The sequence below is a fragment of the Hevea brasiliensis genome, chromosome 9 (genome assembly GCF_030052815.1).
Source record: "Hevea brasiliensis isolate MT/VB/25A 57/8 chromosome 9, ASM3005281v1, whole genome shotgun sequence".
Lineage (NCBI taxonomy): Eukaryota > Viridiplantae > Streptophyta > Magnoliopsida > Malpighiales > Euphorbiaceae > Hevea > Hevea brasiliensis.
The window spans coordinates 70397752-70419043 of record NC_079501.1 but is presented as its reverse complement, the minus strand read 5'-3'; the positions used below and the strand labels follow the sequence as shown (position 1 = coordinate 70419043).

The following is a 21292-nucleotide window of genomic DNA, read 5'->3' as shown; positions in this document are numbered from 1 at the left end:
TATTAGTTTTACACGCCCCGTGTAACCTTCTGGGATTTGGGAAAAACCCCTGCACAAGCCCTAGAAACATACACGAGTTGACCCTGTGTAACATTACACGGGTCATGCTTTGATAATAGAAAGAGAAACTTTAAATTTGAAGGAGACAGAAAGTTACATGGGTCCCAAATCATAAGTACATGACCCATGTAATTCACCTAACATTGCCATTCTTGGACATAAAGTTACACGAGTCCCTGAGTAAAGTTACACGGGCTATGTAACTCGACACAAAAAGAAAAAATCTCAGACAAAAAGTTACATGGGTTTCCAGGTAGGGACCCATGTAGTGATACATGACCCGTGTATCATGTCGCAAACGTAGCTTCTGGGGCACGAAATGCGCGAAACGAAGGGTTACAATGACCCTTTGAATTCATCCCACTCCCTTAAACTCCCTCACAATCAAAAATCCTTCCTCTCCAAGCCTCCTCCCCTATAAAATCCCCTCAAATCTTCTTCTTCTCTCACAAACCCTAGCCTCTCATTCTTCAAAAACAATCAATGGCACCTACAAAGAGACCAGCCTAATGAATGGGCTCTTCCTCAAGGCAAGGAGGTGACTCCACACCTTCTCCTCCTCAGCTGTCACCCCATTGCTCGAAAACCAGGCAAACCCAGCCACGAGCCGTACCAAACCCACCCCAACCACAACCACAACAACTCAAACCACAACCATGAGCTGAACCACAACCACCATAACCCGAGTTTTCCATAGCCTGGCTATTCAGAGATAGCACCCACTGAGACTTGTGTGCCCAGCTGAACAACAGGAGGATTATCTCCACCAAACACATAGAGTTTAGGCTGTTGGATCAAATCGGCCTTTGAAAGGAGATTGACGGCTTGCTAGATAGCATTGGGTGGACTAGGTTCGCCCAACTTTAATTTCCAACCTACCATGACATCACCCTAGAGTTCCTAGGGAGTTTCAAGGCCACCCTATGGCCCATAGATCAGGAAGATAGGGGACGGATTGAATTTAGGCTTTTTGGTGTTGATCGCGTTATGATTATGGACGAGTTCAATGTGGTGTTTGGCTTTGACAGCGCCAGATTCCAAAAAATTCCACATAACTGAATGATCTATAATAGTGTAGAATTCTGGCACTCCATCACACCAAACATCGAAAGTTACAACTCTAACAAATCCAAATCCACTGGCATCACCAGTCCTGCCCTCAGATACATGCACCGACTCTCTGCACACATTATAATGGGTCGATGGGATAGCCTGGGTGAAGTGAACACAAATGAACTCTTTTTTCTGTAGTGTATGGTCACTAGACAGTGCTGCAGCACTGGTTCCTTCCTCTGCAACCACCTTCGCTGCCTATGTCACTAGCCTACAGGGCAAATAGTGCTTGTGGCCTCATCACAGCCCTCGCACTACACTTCGGTTTCATCTCGGGGCATAATAGGCTACGCTTCATTGCTGGTATAATCAGAATCAACCAAACCATATGCATATCCATGGGGATATGCAAGAAGGTTTGGAGCATCTACTTCCTGGTCAATGCCGAAGGCAATGTCATCCCCAGAAGAGGAGAAGCACAACCAGAGCCTGGTGAACCATTAGAACCACAGGAGGAAGCCCAAGACCCACTCCACCATGATTCCCTAGCCCAAGTGCCTCCCTACACTCCACCCCTGGTAGATCCCATCCTTGCCTACCTTTAGCGAATGGAGACCACCATTAACAATAGGATGCATGCGATCGAGGATAGTCTCCAGGAGGCCCACAACAAGCTAGACATGATCATGGAGAAACTCGATGGCGAGGGACCATCGTCTCCATTAGAGACTTTTTAGAGCTAGGACTTTAGGATAAGATTTTTCATGTAAAATTTTATATGCCCTAATCCTACTCAGTGCTCATAGGTCTCTATTATTTGCTTTTTGTCTAAACTTTAAATTTCTTAATAACATAATATGCTTTTTCATAATTCTGTGTGCTATACTTTAATTTTACATAGTGTGATTGACATTGAGGACAATGCCAGATTTGAGTTTAAGAGTACTTATACATTTCATGCATTGCATCTCATTGCTTAATTATATCTATATAATACTTGTGTATCAAAAATCCAGAAAATTTTGCAAATTTTGAATTTTTTGACTGGTTTTTAACTTAGAACTGTAACCTCAAAAATCAATGAGCTAATAATTGGACTCCACGGGATAAGGAATGAATGTATCTGGATAGCCAAAAAGGCTTTAATCTTCATATGTAAAACAACTTAATCACCTTAGTGGAGCTAGAATAGTTAAACCCCTTCATAGATATTAATTTGTCACATTGAACTTGCAAAGTTAAGATAAAATTTTTGAAATATAAGCAAACCTAAAAATGCCTCACCAGCTCTAGAACATGTCTCTTGGACCTATCAAGGCGAAATCCTAGTATATGCTTGATGAAGAGATGATTAAGGCATTCTTTGATATAACCTCACTAAACCTTAGGCACCCTTAATTAAAATATATATCCCTTGTAGCTAATTTAAAACCTATATCTATCCCTTAGAATTTATTGCTTACCCATATTATTTACCTAGCCCCTAACCTAAACACCTATCCTACCCTTTTAAGAAGGCTAAATACATTAGTAAAAAGTATATTAAGTGTTAAAAAGGAAAATGATGAGAGGATGTAGAACTCAAGAAAGAGTGCAAGTGTGCAATTGAAATCAAAGAAAAGTTTGCCTTTCCAACCCAACAAAAGCAATGAGTTTGGGGGAGAGGACAAAAGGGACATAAAAAAAAACCCAAAATCTCCTCCTCTCCATACAAAATCAGTGAATAAACTTAGTATACTTGATATTTTATGCATACATGTTATCCTTATATTTGCATTCCCTAAAAACCTTTCATTGACAACTAAGTCATTATCCTCTAGCCCCATTACAACCCTGTTAAAGACCTTTTGATCTTTTGCAAAGTGTATACTACATTAGTGGAGATAAAAAATTGAGATATGCCTATGGAGTTGGAATTGAGTCACTCCATCATAATTATCCATAATAAAGGCTAATTTGGGGGACTAAGTGTTTCTCAAGTCTATCCTAACAAAATAGATTATTTGTGATGTAACGCCCTCACCATAGGTAGTTCGTACATTCTACTGTTCTGACGACTAATGCCTCTTCAGACAGTAAGAATGTCTGGAACTACACTTAAACTATAGTGAGGAGGCATAAATTGATGGAATAAATGTTAAGAAAATATAGAAAAAATTTAGAGAAAATAAAATAAAATTAAGAGAATTTATTAATTGGTATAAAAAAATAATAATAACCCGATATGCACTATGAAGGGCATTTTGGTCATTTCACCCCAGAAGTGAAATTTGACCTAAATGTCAAATTAAAAATTTGAGAGAATTAAAATAAATTAAAATTATAAATTTTATTAGTGGAAAATGAGAAAAGAAAGAAGAAGAAAAGAAAAGAAAATAAAAAGACTTATGGCATTTAAAAAAATTAAAGTACACAAATATATATATATATATATATATATATATAGACATAAGAAGACAAAAGCCACCAACCCAAGCCTTCTTCTTCCTCTTCTCTCTCTTTGCTTGCTCCATGGGTTCTCTTCTTCCACCATTTTTGTTCAAGCTTTGAGCTTGATTTTCTCCTCACTCATTCACCAAAACCCATAGTCCTCTTCACTAAAAATCCTTCCCACTCCATAAGGAAGCCATTGATAGTAATAAGAAGAGTTAGAAGGAAAGTTTAATAAGTCAACCAAGAGGTTAATGCCTAATCTTCCTTTCTCCCTTTATTAATCCTTAAGTTAAGGTTAAGATGAAGTGAAATTTGTAAGAAATTAAAAGAAATTAGTGAGTTATGAGGGGAGTGAATTTTCAGTACCCATGGTAAGTGATGGACTTTAATGACTTTAATGTATATAAATTGATTTAGTGATGTTGATTGATGCATTCGTAAGTATTAGAAGTTGATTTGTATTGAGATTTCATGAGATTGAAATTGTGAGTTAGGGTTTGACCTAACTTTGATACTTTTGTATTATACCTTGCAATTGGGATTGTTAAGATGTGTTGATGATATTTAGAAGTGCCTCGAATGTCAAATTGAAGTAAGGAAGTTGGAGGAGATTGAATATTGGGAGTGCCATTTTCTGCAGGTTTGGGACTCAATGAGTCCAGTGAGTTTGGTGAACCATAACTGAAATTTTGTGACTCCAATCGGTATAAGGCCAATTGAAGGTGAAACTAGACCCAAAATAGCCCATTTTTTATGAAGACACCATGCCTAAATTTCATCAAAATCCTGACCAATTTTCTGCCCAAATCTGGATGACCCTGCACAAAACCCAGAAAATGACCAAATGAACAGTACGTATTCATTTGGTCATAACTCTCTCTATACTGGTCCAAATGACCTGAATTTGATACCATTAGAAAGCTTAGATATAGGGCTATAATTTTCTTGAAGACCACAGAACCCAGAAATGCTTTAAACCAAACCAAATTGCTAGCCCAATTTGGGTCACAAAACTGCCCAGAATTAGGTTATCCAGAAACTGCTGGACATAAACTTACCCAACCAATTTTGCCAAAATGGCCATAACTTGGTCTACAAGAACTCAAATGTAATGCAACCAGTGGCAACATGTCCAAAAGACATAGACCTACAAAATTGATATTTTGACCGAAACCCAGAAATCAAGAGAACTAGGTCAAATAGTTGGAACAATTCACTGCATCAAAACCTGGAATCTGACCAAACTTCATTTGACCCCATAATAGTCTTTTAGCCATATCTCCCACTAGAAAAATCAAATTGACATGAGCCATACCTTTCCAAAAACCTAAGAAATAGGGCTCCAACTTTCTTTTAGGTTTCCTCAAATTATGCTTATAAGAACCTTAAAAATTAACCTACAGTCATTGACCTGAACTGAACACCTGTTGGCACAGGGCATATGAGTCTAGGTCAGTTAATTGGCCCTAAATAATTCCAAAAAACTTGAAAACTTGTGAATAAAAATTCTAAGTGACCATAAGACATAGGGAAATAATTTCTATGAAGATCACCATGTTTAAAAGTGACTACAAAATATTCCATTAATTAGGCAAAGTTTAAGTCTAAAAGCTACCTAGTCAAGAAACCAGAATCTATAAATGAATCAGTTATGGTTATCTGATCATAACTTAAGTTCTAAAAATCAAATTGACATGATTCAAAAGGGAAAATGAATATAAGACAAAGAGGAAAAACTTCCATGAAGGAAGTGTGGCCAAACAGTGGCTACAAACTGATCAAATGGATAGGTAAAAGTAAAACACAAAAACTGAACCTAAAGAAAGGTCTATGAGATAAATTATCTTATGGTAGGAATTTAATCCTAACAAGCCATTAAACACTAAACCACATGAAAGGGGTATGTGGGACCTATTTTCCCACTATAAAGTGACATGAATATTTCAAGTAAATAAGTAATAATGTTTAATTGCCCATAGTATACCTAGACTATTTATTTAGTTTGGATCAATTGGTATACTAATTAGGGACTACAGATAGCAGTACTGCCCATAAGAATAATCATTAACAGATAAAATCTATCTGATATGATTGTTCTACAGGCTTTATGTCTGCCCGTTGGCCATTGTGCCTAATATTATATCTGGCTTAAATGCCTACTCGCAGGCTTAAATGCCTACCTGCAGTCCTTAAATGCCAGACATGACCGACATATACTGGATAGACATATGGCTATCTAACTAGTATACTCCCGTGTATCCAGCTTTTATAATCTGTTATAGGTTTCTTGGGCACTGATAAAAATTTATTAAGACTTAATATACAATAAGTAAACCGAAAAGATCCTAATAATTTCAATTGTTTCCAAAGTGCAGTAAAAATGTAAAATACCTAGAATTTACAAATTGCCATATAGAATTATTATTTCGATTGTTTAGTTATTGTTATTATAAATTATGCACCACTAAGTATTATGCTTAGCGCATTGGTTTTCCATCGCGTAGGTATTAGAGATAAGTCCGAGCAGCCGCAGCAACAGCAGTAGTGCTCATATAGAGGCTGATCAGATTTGCCAGTGTCAACTAGTCACCTTTACAGTTGTAATTTTGTTGGTAGGTCCCATGTATGTCTAGATTTTGTTCTTTTGTTCATTGGAAATAAACACATGATGTATTTCATTTTGGATTGTAATTAAACTTTGAGATTGTAATGTAAACTTGTAAATTATTGTCTATGAATTTCTATATGAATGAAATAGATGATATCCTTTTGAGATCTCATAAATGGTTGTGAATGATTTGATACAGTAAAATATAATATGGAAATGTGTGAAATGAATATGAATATAATAACAGGTAACTAATGGAACTCGCCAGATGCTAAAAAAACAGAGGAGGCTCTGTCCGGGTTTCTATAAAAGTAAAAAATTCTACAAATGGATTACCATTTTTAAATGATATTAAAAATTTACATTGGACATGATAAGACAAGATAGGGTGCTCGGGCACCGAATGTGGCATTTCTTGCTCGGCTATACAGTAGACAGGTAAGGGACTCACATTTAGTGGTATCAGAGTCAAGGTTTAGGCGGTCTTAGACCTAGATAGTTAGAAATAGATAGAGTACATCACATTCATGGGCCTTTAAATAAAGTCGAGGTAACACTAATGCAGATCTATTCGTCGTCTATTTTATAGGTTTGATGGCATCTGATCCTTCAGAGCACGGACCTCCAGGACCGATAGAGGAGGAGGTAGAGAGTCACGCACCCGCACCTGCTCCTAGTAAGGAGAGAAGTAGTAGAGCCGAGTCATCCTGTGGTACTGCAGGGAGAGCACAGTAGGCCTTCCTGGAACAAATGACTTAGTTGCTCCATCAAGTCACCAAAGCTATACCTCAGCCACAGCCACCTCCACCTCCACAACCACAGCCCTCACCATCTGTACAGCCAACACCACCCTCACAGCCGCAACCTGTACACAGATCCCCACTAGAGAGACTACGAAAGTATGGGGCAATTGCCTTCAGGGTTAAGAAGGAAGATGATCTAGCCGCAGCAGAGTATTGGATGGAGAGGACAGATAGGTTATTGCAGCAGTTGCATTACACCCCAAAGCAGCAGTTGGAGCGTGCTCTGTCACTATTAGAGGAGGATGCATATAGATGGTGGGTGATAGTATCGAGAGTGGTACAGCCTGTACAGATCACCTGGGAGTTCTTTCTAGCTGAATTCAAAAAGAAATACATCAGCCATGTGTACTTGGAGGCCAGAAGGAAAGAATTCCTGGCACTGAGACAAAGGCAGCTTACAGTCTCCGAATAAGAGCAAGAATTCGTGAGACTTAGCGAATATGCATTGGAGTTGATGCCTACAGAAATTGATAAATGCAGAAGGTTTGAGGACAAACTGAATGATCACATCAGGTTGATAGTGACATCTCCTCACTTCACAGACTTCTCCCAGTTGGTAGCATCAGCCCTTGATGTGAAGAGAGTCAGAAATGAAAAGCAATCTAGAAAGGACAGGCAACGTAAGAGGGGTTCTGGATTTGGTCAGTCTAGTTCAGCAGACATGGGTAGTAAGAGGCCCAACGAGTCTCAGGGTCAGACTCAGGGTCGAGGTAAGAAGCAGAAATCCCGATTTGCCCCAAGGAGAGGAGGAGGACAGTATGGTGCATCAGTGGGTAGTTCTCTGAGTACAGCTACAGGGGATCAGCCCCACCACCAACTTGTACACATTGTGGCAGGCCTCACAGAGGAGAGTGTAGATTGTTGACTGGTGGATGTTTTAGATGTGGGTCTACGTATCACTTCTTGAAGGATTGTCCACAGAGGAATGCTAGTGTTCCCACTGCTCGACCCCAGATGGAAAGGTCTGCCCTAGCAGCACAGAGGGGTAGAAGACCTGCAAGGCCTGATACAGCTGGTACAACACAGAGGCCTACTGCAGAGGCAATTCAGAGGCAAAAGATTATAGTAGCACCCCATGCTTATGTTATGAGAGCTCGAGATGAGCCAGAGCCAGCTGATGTCATAAGGGGTACTTTCTCACTTTATGATCTATCTGTATGTGCCTTAATTGACCCTGGTTCCACACATTCTCATGTGTGCATTGCCCCACCTATTGGTAGAGGGGTACAAGTAGAGGAGTTGGAGGAGGACATACAAGTCACAATAGTGTCATGGTGAAAAAGGTCTACAAGGGTTGTCCTCTGAGGATACAGGGTTATGAGTTTCTACTAGTGCTCATACAGAGGTCATTCAGATTTGCCAGTATCTACTAGTTACCTCTAGATTTTGTTTTTTTGTTCATTGTACATAAACACATGATGTATTTCATTTTGGATTGTAATTAAACTTTGAGATTGTAATGTAAACTTGTAAATTATTGTCTATGAATTTCTATATGAATGAAATAGATGATATCCTTTTGAGATCTCATAAATAGTTGTGAATGATTTGATACAATAGAATATGATATGGAAAAGGGTGAAATGAATATGAACATGTTAACAAGTAACTAGTGGAACCCGCCAAATGCTAACAAAACAGAGGAGGCTCTATCCAGGTTTCTATAAAAAAAATCTACACATGGATTACCATTTTTAAATGATATTAAAAATTTACATTGGACATGATAAGACAAGATAGGGTGCTCCAGGACCGAATGTGGCATTTCATGCTCGGCTATACAGTAGACGGGTAAGGGGCATCACATGTGACTTATTAATAGCCTTGCATTGAGGACTAACTAGTTAAAACTCCATGAAAAGTATGAAGGTTTAAGCAGGTAGCTATTGAAGCCCTTATGCCTTAAAGGAAGGGAATTGGTATGAAGGTTGAAAGAGTTCAATTATGTGCATATTGAGTCTATGGTTATGTTTCTAAGTTTTCCCCTAAAAAGTGTTCTAAAAAGAATTTTGATTTGCTTGAGGATAAGCAAAAGTTTGAGTTTGAGGGTATTTGATACACTTGTATTATATAGATGTTCTTAAGTACATTTGTATAATATTTCATAGCATTTAGAATGGTAATCTCAAGCATAACCATTAGTTTCATTAACTTCTATAAATTCCATTGCCAAGCTCTAAATTCCATATTTTCTGCATTATTTTCAGGTGTTTGGGTAAAGTCCCAAGGCTTAGGAGTGTAGAAGGAAACTTAGAAAGGCCAAAAGATTGAGAAAAGCTGCTGATACACATTACACGGGTTGTGTAAGCAAATCCACAGACCCGCGTAACCTACTATCAGAAGAAAGCCAGAGAGCCAAAGAAGAAGCAAAAGTACACGGGTCATGTAATCAGGCTCGTGTAAACTATGGAGACTCGTGTAAGTCTCTGCCAAGCACAAGCTTGAAAAATTCTCTAAAAATAGAAGAACACGAGCCGTGTAACCAGACCCGTGTACCCAGCTCGGACCCATGTAAACTCCTATGCCAATGCAAGACATAACCATTTAGCTCTAGTAAGTTACATGGCCCTGGGCCGTGTAGTGACACACGGGCCATGTACCATGCGGCAATCAGCTTCTCGATCCGAATTCTAGCCCTTATTTACACACTCCAAACAGAATCCTAATGCTTTTAGGATTCTAAAGACCTAACCCTATACTAGCTATTATAAATAGAAGCAGAAAATGACAACAATAGAGGCTCTTCTTTTTAGTTTAACCTTTTTACAGAGCTTTTTGGAGTTTTTCATTAGGGCTTTTATTTTTTTTTTAATACTTGCATTCTCCGCAGCCGTCTTGAAGAGTAGAACACCAGTATAGAAGGGAAATCCTCAGCCAAAGTCCCACAAGGATCAATACTGTAGTCATTCCTCTTCGGTTCTTTTGTTTTATTTCTCTAAGCGGATTCTTTATGTTCTTTTATTTTATTTTCTCTATGTTTATTGAACTGACCATGAGTGAATAATTCTTTTATTCTGGAATTAGGAGAGTAACATTTGCAATTGTTATTATGGATAAATATTGAGTTTTATTTATTGGATTTGAGATTAGTTCTTTGATTCAATTTCTTGTGGCCTTAATGCATGCTATGTGTTGTTACCCACTTAGTATTGATTGCATATATTAATTGAAGGACTGAAAGGTAAAGATTAATATTAGAAAATTGAGATCTTAAACCTAGGAAATCTGATCTAGAGATAGACTAATGACCTTTGTGGAGCCCCAAAATTAATCATAAATCTTAAAGGGTTTTAATTAATTTAATCACCTTGAAATTAGGGCTTAGGTTAATTAAAATACACCTTAAGTGCCTTGAAAGAGGACTTAGGATATCCTAGGCGTAACACCGTCACTTTAGCTAGTCCATACGTTCTACTGTTTCGGTGACTAATGTCTATCCGAACAATTAGAATGTCTGGAATTTTATTTAGACTAAAGTGATGAGTCATAAATAATTCAAATAATGGTAAGAAAAATTAAGGAAAAATTTTAGAAATAAAATAAAATAAAGTTAAAAGAGTCAGTGCTCCGAGGATTTGTGACCTAATGGAAAGTGACTGTAAAAATAGTTGTCGACCCTATACCTATAGGGAACCAAGTGAATTAAATTTTGGGACTCCAGTGAAGAGTTATTGAGCTTTTGATGGCACTAAAATGCCAAGAAAATGCTCAGAGAAAATTTTTAATTCAGTATAGACAATTTTAGCTCGTTAAGCTAAACGGGGGGCATTTTTATCATTTCATCTTCAAAGATGATTTTTGACCAACTTGTCCAATTAATTAAATAAATTATATGGCACAAAATGTGAATAAATCTTGCTAAAAATTTAATTAAAAATGAATAGAAAAGAAAGAGAAAGAAAATGAATTAAATGCCTAATTATGACATCATAATGATGTCATTAAAATGCTTCCACCAATCACATTTAACCAAGCCCTCTTAAAACAATTAAAAGAGGTAAAATTAATAAAAGAAAAATCAGTTGTCTTCTTCCTTTAACACCAGCCAAACCATAGAGAGAGAAAGGGAGAGAGAGTTCCTCCATTGTCACCCCATAAAAGCTTCATCTCCTACCTATTCACACCATAAAATCCCTTGTCCCTTTCATTAAAAATTTTCCTTGTACCTTGGCAAGCTTGAGGAAGTAAGAATTTTGTGGAAAAGTTGAAGATTGGCAAGCTCAAGTTGGGACTCAAGTGAGGTTAGTGTCCAATCACTTATCTCTCTCTCTTAATTCTTGCTTAGGAGCTTGATTAAAGTTAGAATTAGTGAGAAAATGAATGAAATTCATGTGTATGAAAACACCAATTTCGGTAACCTTGTTTAGGTTAGGATTTTGATGAATTGATTGAATTGGAATGGGAATTGATGATACCTTAACATGAATTTATGAATTAGAACACTAATTTGTATTTTTGATGCGAGAATTGAAACTTTGAAAATTTGGGTTTAAGAAAAATTAGGGTTTTGCTCATGTGATGGTTGATGAACATTTTAAAGGTCAAGTAGTGACCATTTGGTGAGGTTTGACCATAAAATGAGACAAATTGTGGCTTTGGATATTGAAATGTGTAGGCTGCCCTATGTGATCTATGCTAAACCATTGGAGTCCAGTGTGTTTGGACAGCCCTCATTGAATTTGTGTAGCTCCAATTGGTGAAAGGCCAATTGGAGGTGAAAATAGATATATAATTCAACACTTTTTGTAAAGAAACCATGTCCAAAAAACCCACCTAAGTTGACCTAAAAATTTCTTCAATCCGGGTAACACACAAGCTGTCCCTAGAAAATGACCAAATGAACAATATTTGTTCAAATGGTTATAAATCAGTGTAGAAATATCCAATTGACCTGAATTTTATATCAATAAAAAGCTTAGACAATTTAGAACAACTTTGATGAAGAACACCAAACCAAATTCTGATCATAACCCATCTGAATTGCTAACCAAATTTAAGGTATCAAAACTGCCAGAACCATTTCTGCTCAGAAATTTTAGGTAGATACCAATCCGACTAGTCTTAAATAAATTAGCATAACATGATCTAGAAAATTCCAAATGGAGTAATTCAAAAAGAAAATTAAAGAAGAGACAATAAGGAACAACTTTGAAGAAGAGAGTTTGATCAAACTTTTACTGAAGCAATGACCAATGGAACAGTAAACATAAGGCATGAAATCTAAAAATTTGAAATAACATTAAATGAGTTTTGAAATTGAATTTGCAACAAATGCCAATATTTATAGAATGCAAAATGTGGTATGTTTGTATTATTAGAACCAATTTACTTATTGTGCATGAAAAAGTCAACATTTGAGTTGACTAGTAAAATAAATAGTAACCAATGAAAATTAAATACAAAGAATTACACATTAAATTTTGTAACATGCCCTAGTATGCCTAGTATGATTGGTTTGGATAGGTTGGCATACCAATAGGGTTCTGATAGCAGTACTGCATATGGCATTATGCCATTCCGTGATTTATGGCTTTTGTAGCCATTCTGTGATATCTTGGCTTTTAGCCAATCTGAGACTATTGAGATACTTGGTTTTGTGCCCGATTCCTATTATGGCTTATCAGCTGTTCTGTTGCACACCGGGAGACACTTTATGACCGATGGTGTGATAGCCTGAGGTACTTAGTACCCAGTGCTAGTTTACCCATTTATCCAGTCGGATCAGTTGCTCAGGTTACTTGGGCAACCAAAACAAATCTTAATAAATTTTAACAAAATACTTAACATAGCAAGTACCAAATTAATAATACTGCAATTAATTACTAGAAACTTAGTCTGTATAAAACTTCTGCATAATTATTTTTATTTTTAGTTATTTTATTTTATATTGGCACCACTAAGCTATATTGCTTAGCGTGTCACTATTTGTAACGCGTAGGTACTGGAGACACAAAGCGAGAACCCAGCAGACCCCAGACTGGGTGAGAGCCCGATCTGCTAGAGTCCAATGTTACCTCACATCTACAGTGCATTGGTAGGATACTAAGCGACATTTTTTATTTTGTATTTTGTAAATTTTTGTAATGAGACTTTTATTTTGCCATGTACATTATAACTCATGTAATTATGTTTTGATGTAATTATCTATAAATTGTATTCATTAATAAAAATTTGAGTACTTCTTCATAAATTAAGGATGTGTATTATATGAAACTGAAGGAATGAGGCTGAGGATTTGAGGAACTGTGATATGATTAATATTATGGGATAGTGTTGAAATTTTTGAGAATGAGATTTGGGTTGGTAGTTGGAGTTGTGTGGTTTGAAAAAAATTATTGGAAGTGTTTTTAACAGGTTCTGAAAAACTGTTTTTCCAAATTACAGCCAGCAATCTGCCGGATTTTCTATAAAATTTGTGAAAACTCTGAATTAAATAAAATTTCAATAAATGACATAAATGGCAAAAATTTCACTTAGTGACTTTTAATAAATATATTAAGAAATAATAAATTGATTTGGAAAATGGAATAAGACAAGATAAGGCGCTTTGACACTCTGTGTGACATGCCTTGCTTGGCTACACCGTAGACGGGTGAGGGGTGTCACATTTAGTGGTATCAGAGCATGGTTTAGGCATTTATGGGTCTAGATAGAGTGCATACCATTGCATTACATTTGTAAGTATTGAGGTGACACTAATACAGATCTATTATTTTGGTTATTTTGATTAGGATATGGACCCAACTTTGCATAGGGCAGTTGAGGAAGAGGTGGAGAGTCATGCTCCACCCACGGCTGAGATTGGAGGTAGGGGGGAACCTACTCCACCAGTACCAGAGGTGCCTACACAGCCTCCACATGGCATTTTTCAGCAAATGGCCAAGTTTTTCAGACAGATGGCTAGGGTTATGCCACCGCCACCACCTCCATAGCATAAATCTCACCTAGAAAATATTAGAAAATTTAGGGCTGTGGATTTCATGGGTAAGAAAGAAGATGACCCAGTGGCAGCTGAGAATTGGTTAGACCAAATCATAAGAGTATTGAAGCAACTTCACTTCACCCTAGAGTAGAACCTAGAGGGTGTTGTGTCCCTGCTCCAAGATGATGCCTATCAGTGGTGGGACACAGTATCCAGTGAGGTGCAGCTAGAGCAAGTAACATGGGACTTTTTCCTTATAGAATTCAGAAAGAAATATATGGGTAGTGTGTATTTGGAAGAAAGAAAAAGAGAATTCATCAGTCTGAGGCAGAGACAGCTGACAGTAGTAGAGTACGAGAGAGAGTTTGTCAGACTGAGCAAATATGGAAGGGAAATAGTCCCCAATGAGGCTAAGAGGTGTAGAAGGTTTGAAGAAGGGTTGAACTATAACATTAACATCATGATAACTAATTTTGGGATTACTGATTTTGCAAAGTTAGTTGAAGCTGCATTAAAGGTGGAAAAAATCAAAATTAACGAGCAAAACAGAAGGGATAGATAGCAGAAAAGAGGCCAAGGGCAAACCAGCTCATCCTCTGCTCCTAGTAAGAAGTCCAAAGGTCCGCCTACACAGAGTTCAAGTCAGCAACAAAGTCAGGGTCAGTCTTAGAAGCCCAGATCTCAATTCACACTAAGGAGAGGCTAGTCCACACCATCAGTGGGCAGCTCCCCAGGGATGGTGTTCAGGGGACCAGCCCCTCCAGTATCTTCTGCTTGTACACATCGCTAGAGGTGGCACAAGGAGGAGTGTTGACAAGTAACTGGCGGTTGTTTCCAGTGTGGGTCTACAGAACATTAGATTAGAGATTGTCCATGGAGGACTGCTACAACTTCCCTAGCACAAGCAGACAGGCCTGCCCCTGCACCTCAAAGGGGTAGAAGGTCCGGTAAATCTAAGGTCGCTGGTACATCACAAAGGCCAGCATTAGAGTCAGCTGAGAGGCTAAAGGCAAGGACACTAGCCAGAGCATATGTCATGAGAGCTCAAAAGGAGCAGGACGCTCCAGATGTCATCAAGGGTATGTTCTTCCTCTACAACTTACCTGTGCATGCATTGGTGGATTCAGGATCTACCCATTCATATATCTGCATCAAGCTACCCATAGAAAGGGGAATCTCAGTAGAGGAAAGTGACCAAGACATTCTGGTCACTAATCCACTAGGCCATAGTGTGGTAGTGAATAAGGTGTGCAAAGGTTGCCCGTTGAGGATTCAGGGGAAAGAGTTCTCGACAGACCTAATTGAACTACCTTTTCATGAATTTGACGTGATTTTGGGAATGGATTGGCTATCGCGTCATCAAGAAATAGTGGACTATAAACTGAATAGAATTTCTCTAAAAACTTCTGAGAATGAAGAGGTGACCATTGTGGGTGAAAGGACAGATTTCTTGTCCAATGTCATCTCTGCCACATTTGCAAGGAAATTGATAAGAAAAGGCTGTGAAGCCTATTTGGCACACGTGGTTGATACTAGGCAGGCTAAGCTTGACTTGCCTTATATACCCACAGTAAGACATTTCCCTGATGTGTTCCCTGAAGAATTGCCTAGTAGAATTTGCCATTGAGGTACTGCCGTGTAACACCCTCACTGTAGCAATTCTGTACATTCTACTGTTCAAGTGACCGGTATCGGTCCGGACAGCTAGAACATTTGGAAAAATATTGAAACTAAAGTGAGGAACCATAATTAACTCAAATAATAAAAAGAAAAATATAGGAAAAATTTTAGAAATAAAATACAACTAAGTTAAATGAGCCAGTGCCCTAGCAATGGGTAACCCAGTGGAAAGTTGTGGTCCTCGCAACTAGAAGCCCTAAACTCAGGAGAAAATTTATAAAATAATTTTTGGAACTCCAGAGAAGAGTCATTGAGATTTCTATGGCATTAAAATGCCAAGAAAATGCTTACAAAAATTTTTAAATCGGTATAGATGATTTTGGCTCAATAAGCCAAATGGAGGGCATTTTGGTCATTTCGTCTTCAGAGATGATTTTTGGCCAACTTGTCTATTTAAGTAAATAATTATTATGATCTAAAATATGAATAAATATTGCTACAAATTTAATTGAAAATTAATAGAAAGAAAAGAAAAAAAATGAAGTAAAATGAGATTTTTGACATCATGCTTATGCAATTAAAATCCTCCTACCCAATCACATTGTGACACATGGTAATAACTCATTTAAAAAGAATAAATGGGCAGAAAATGAAGAAACCAAATCAATTTCTTCCATTTTCCTCAGCTGCAATGAACCAGCTCCAAGGTATTCCACCATTGCCATCCTAACCAAGCTTCCTTTCCCACCATTTTACACCATAAAATCCCTTGCTCCTTTCATTAAAAATTTTCCTTACACCTAGAGAAAGTCTTGGTGTAACACCCTCCCTATAGCAACTCCGTACATTTTGCTGTTCCAGTGACCAGTGTCAGTCTGGAAAGCTAGAACGTCTGGAAAAATATTTAAACTAAAGTGAGGAACCATAATTAACTCAAATATTAATAAGAAAAATTTAGGAAAAATTTTAGAAATAAAATACAACCAAGTTAAATGAGCCGGTGCCCAAGTGATAGGTAACATAGTATGAAGTTGCGGTTCTCGCAACTAGGAGCCCTAAACCTAGGGGAAAATTCATAAAATAATTTTTAGGACTCTAGAGAAGGGTCATTGAGGTTTTTATGGCATTAGAATGCCAAGAAAATACTTATAAAAATTTTTCAATCGGTACAGACAATTTTAGTCTGTTAAGCCAAACGGAGGGCATTTTGGTCATTTCGCCTTCAGAGGTGATTTTTAGCTGACTTATCCAGTTAAGTCAATAATTATTATAATATAAAATGTGAATAAATATTGCTAAAAATTAAATTGAAAATGAGTTGAGAAAAGAAGAAAAGAAAATGAAAGAAAATACTTAATTATGACATCATATGATGTCTTTAAAAAGAGTTCCACCAATCATCTTTTAACAAGCACCTTTAAATCAATTAAAAAGGACAAAAAAAGAGTTAAAAATTGAAAAAATTTTCTGCTCATCTCCTTCAATTTTCGGCAGCCTCTCTTTCCCTCACTATCTCCATTAAAGCTTTCTCTTTTTCTTGCTAAAACCTCACCCTTTACACCATAAAACCTCATCCTCACTTCACTAAAATTTATCCTCACATCCTAAATCATAATTAGATAGCCATTAGAGGGAGAAATCTTGAAGATTGACAAGCTCAAGTGGGAGCTTTAATAAGGTTAGTGTCCAATATCTTCCTCTCTCTTTAAATTCATGACTAGAAAGTTGATTTAACTTGAAATTTATAAGAAATTCAAATGAAAACCTTTGATGTACTCACTTTGTATTTTTCGCAAGCATGGATTTATTAGAGTTTTGAGGATTTCTTTGGATTAAATGAGTATATAAGCTGCCCTTGATATGAACTTAACATTTAGCACATTGAATTGTAGGTTAATGGAAGAGTAGAGAAATTGAGAATTTAGGGTTTTGAGCAAATTGGAGTTTAGCTCCTATAATGTTGTAGGAACATTTTAATGGTAAATTAGTGACCATTTGGTTATTGGTAAACAAGAAATGAAATGTTTTTAGTGATGGGATTTAGGTTTAGTGTGGCTACCCTAGGTGACCTGCAGAATTGGACATGAGTCCAGCAGGTTTTGGCAGCCATAACTTGAATTGTAGAGGTTCAATTGGTATAAGGCCAATTGGAAATGATACTATACACATAGTGGCACAACTTTCGTGAAGAAACCATGCCCATAAAACCAAACCAAGTGGACCAAAAGCTTGCCCCAATCCCGGTGACCTGTAGTCTATTTTTGCAGAATGACCAAATGAATAGTGATTGTTCATTTGGCCATAACTCAGTGTAGAATGGTCCAATTGATCTGAAATTTTACCAGCAACAAGTTGAGATATAGACCAACAACTTTCTTGAAGAAACCCAACCCAAATTATGACCATAACCTATCCAACAAGTGAGTTGCAGTCACTATTTACTGCACTGTAGATATGGTCAGTCCAGAAAAATTCTAATCCGGCCAGTTGGGGTTTTTGGACCATAACTTGAGCTACAAAGCTCCAAATGGAGTGATTCAAAAAAGGAGATTCAACTAGACAAAATAAGGAACAACTTTCATGTTGATCTTTTGCCAAATTCCCACTGCAAAAATGACTAATGGAACAGTAAAAATAAGGTATGAAAACTGAAAATTCTGCTCAATTAACTTTAAGCTTAGAAATGGTATTGGCAACCAATACAAACAAATTTTGAATGCAAAATGTGGTATGTTGGGAGTATTAAAACCAATGTACCTATTGTCTATGCAAAAGTCAACATTTTAGTTGACTAATGAAGTGAATAGTAACACCAAAACTTGAAATTTAAAAATTATAAAACTCAAAAGTGTAAAATGCCCTAGTACACCTAACAAGATTGGTTTGGATAGCTTGGTATGCCAATAGGGTTCAGTTAGCAGTACTAAACATGGCATTATGCCATTCTGTGATTTCATGGCTTTTAGCCATTCTGACATTGTGTTGATATTTGGCCTTGTGCCTATTATTATTACAGCTTATTAGCAGTTCTGTTGCACACCGGGAGATGCATATGTGACCGATGGTGTGACGGCCTGAGGTACTAGATACCCAGTGCCAGTTTACCCGTTTATCTAGTCCAGTCATCCAGTATAGGTTACTTAGACACCCAAAAATGAAAGTGAACAAATTTAATGAAATAATGAATAGAACAAGTACATAATAAATAAGATTACCAATAATGATAAAAAAAAAAATTGTCTGCATAAGACATCAAAACATGCACTACATATTTACTTCCTGTTATTTCTTTTTATTTTATTATTGGCACCACAAACATTATTGCTTAGCGCGTTGCTTTTGCCACGCGTAGGTTTTGGAGATACTGACCGAGGGCCCAGTAGACCACAGACTGGGTGAGACCTCCTGCAGCTCTGCATAGTGTCCGTGTCACCTCACCGTCATCAGTGCATTGGTAGGACACTAGGTTTTATTTTGATATTTTGTAATTAACTTTTATTTTCTCATATGTAATTAAAACTTATGTAATGTGTTTTGGTATTAATGTAAATAGTGGAAATTGTGTTTATGAATGAAATTGTGAATATTTATTTATGACTTTTACATGATTATCATATGAGATGAATGATTGAGAAATGGAAATGTTATTGCAAAACATATTGAGATTTTGTTGATGAAATGGAGTTTGGGATTGATTGAAAATATTGGAAGTGTTTTTCACAGGTTCCGAAGAACTGTTTTCTCCATTTTTAGACGATACTCTGCCGGATTTTCTATAAAATTTGCGGAACCTCAATAAATTTATGATTTCAATAAATGATTGAAATGAATTATATTTCACAAATTGTACTCCATAACTAAAATAAATAAATAAATAAATTAGGAAGAATAAAAATGATTGAATTAAAATAGGGTGTTCCAGTACACTGTGTGGCATATCTTGCTCGGCTACACTGTAGACGGGTAAGGGGTGTCACATTTAGTGGTATCAGAGCACGGTTTAGGCATTTTTGGGCCTAGATCGAGTCCATACCATGCATTGCATTTGTAAGAGTTGAGGTGACACTAATACAGATCTGTTTATCTTTGTTATTTTGAATAGGATATGGACCCCACATCTCAGAGGGCAGTTGAGGAGGAAGTGGAGAGTCATGCTCCACCTGCACTAGCTGAGACTAGGGGTAGGGGAGAACCTGCTCCACTAGCTCCAGCAGAGCCTGCTCAACCTCCACAGGCCATGTTTCAGCAAATGGCCGAATTCTTCAGACAAATGGCTGGGGTAATGCCACCACCACCACCACCTCCACAGCAGAAATCACACCTGGAAAGACTAAGAAAATTTGGAGCAGTGGATTTCTTTGGCAAGAGAGAAGATGATTACATTGCGGTGAAAATTGGTTGAACAGAACAGGAAGGGTTTTAAAACAACTCCACTGCACTCCAGAGCAAAACCTAGAAGCTGCCATATCTCTGTTACAAGATGATGCATATGAATGGTGGGATGCGATGTCTAGTGAAGTGCAACCATAAGTAATAACTTGGGACTTCTTCCTCTCAGAATTCAAGAAGAAATATGTGGGTAGTGTATACCTGGAAGAGAGAAGAAGAGAGTTCATTAACCTGAGGCAGAGACAACTGACAGTGGTCGAGTATGAAAAGGAATTTGTCAGATTGAGTCGCTACGGAAGGGAGATAGTCCCTAATGAGGCCGAAAGGTGTAAGAGATTTGAAGAGGGATTAAATGACAACATAAAGGTCATGATTACTGCCTTGGGAATCACAGACTTCACCAAGTTAGTGGAAGCTGCAATAAAAGTTGAAAATGTTAGAATAAGTGAGCAGACCAGAAGAGAGAGACAGCAAAAGAGGGGCCCGGGTTAGTCTAGTTCATCTCCTGCACCTGGGAAGAAGTTCAAAGGTCCACCTGCATAGAGTTCAGGTCAACCACAAGGTCGTAGTCTCGGGGCCCAGCCACGATTTACCCCTAGGAGAGGTCACCCACACCATCGGTGGCGGCTCTCCGAGGATGGGGTTCAGGACCAGCCCGGCATCTTACGCATGTCCACATTGCAGAGTGGCATAAGGGGGAGTGTTGGAGAGTGGCGGTGCTGCTAAGGTGTGGGTCAACAGAGCATCAGTTGAGGAACTGTCCACGCAGAACTACTACAGCTGCTCCAATACAAGCAGACAGACCTGCTCCTGCACCACAAAGGGGTAGGAAATCTGGCAAATCTGAGGCAGTGGGACCATCACAGAGGCCTACATCTGAGCCAACAGAGAGGCCTGACGGCAGACCACCTGCCAGAGCCTATGCCATGAGAGCTCAGGAGGAGCAAAATGCCCCGGACGCCATCAGGGGTATGAATTCTTGGCAGACTTGATTGAGTTGCCTTTCCATGAGTTTGACGTTATTTTGGGAATGGACTGGTTGTCATGTCATCAGGCAATGGTTAATTGTAAACTGAAGAGGATTTCTTTGAAAACTCCTGAGGGTAATGAGATTACAGTTGTGGGGAAAAGGATAGATTCCTTGTCCAATGTCATCTCAGCCACAGTTGCAAGAAAACTGATGCGAAAAGGCTGTGAAGCCTACCTAGCACATGTGGTGGATACTAGGCAGGCTAAACCAGATCTGTGTGACATACCCACAGTAAAAGACTTCCCAGATGTGTTCCCTGAAGAATTGCCTGGTTTGCCACCAGAAAGGGAAGTTGAATTTTCTATTGAGATACTGCCGGGTACAGCACCAATCTTTATTGCTCCTTATAGGATGGCACCCATAGAATTGAAGGA

At 37.9% G+C, this 21292-nt stretch overlaps 1 protein-coding gene across 1 annotated transcript; it reads left to right on the top strand.

Annotated features, from left to right (window-relative positions):
* Nucleotides 1-1511: 1511 nt before the first annotated feature.
* LOC131182890 (uncharacterized) lies at nucleotides 1512-13889 on the top strand. Its single transcript, XM_058152246.1, has 4 exons — nucleotides 1512-1691; nucleotides 6947-7212; nucleotides 7755-7919; nucleotides 13712-13889. Exons 1-4 carry the CDS (start codon nucleotides 1512-1514, stop codon nucleotides 13887-13889), a joined length of 789 nt encoding a protein of 262 aa, XP_058008229.1.
* The last annotated feature ends 7403 nt before the right edge of the window (nucleotides 13890-21292 follow it).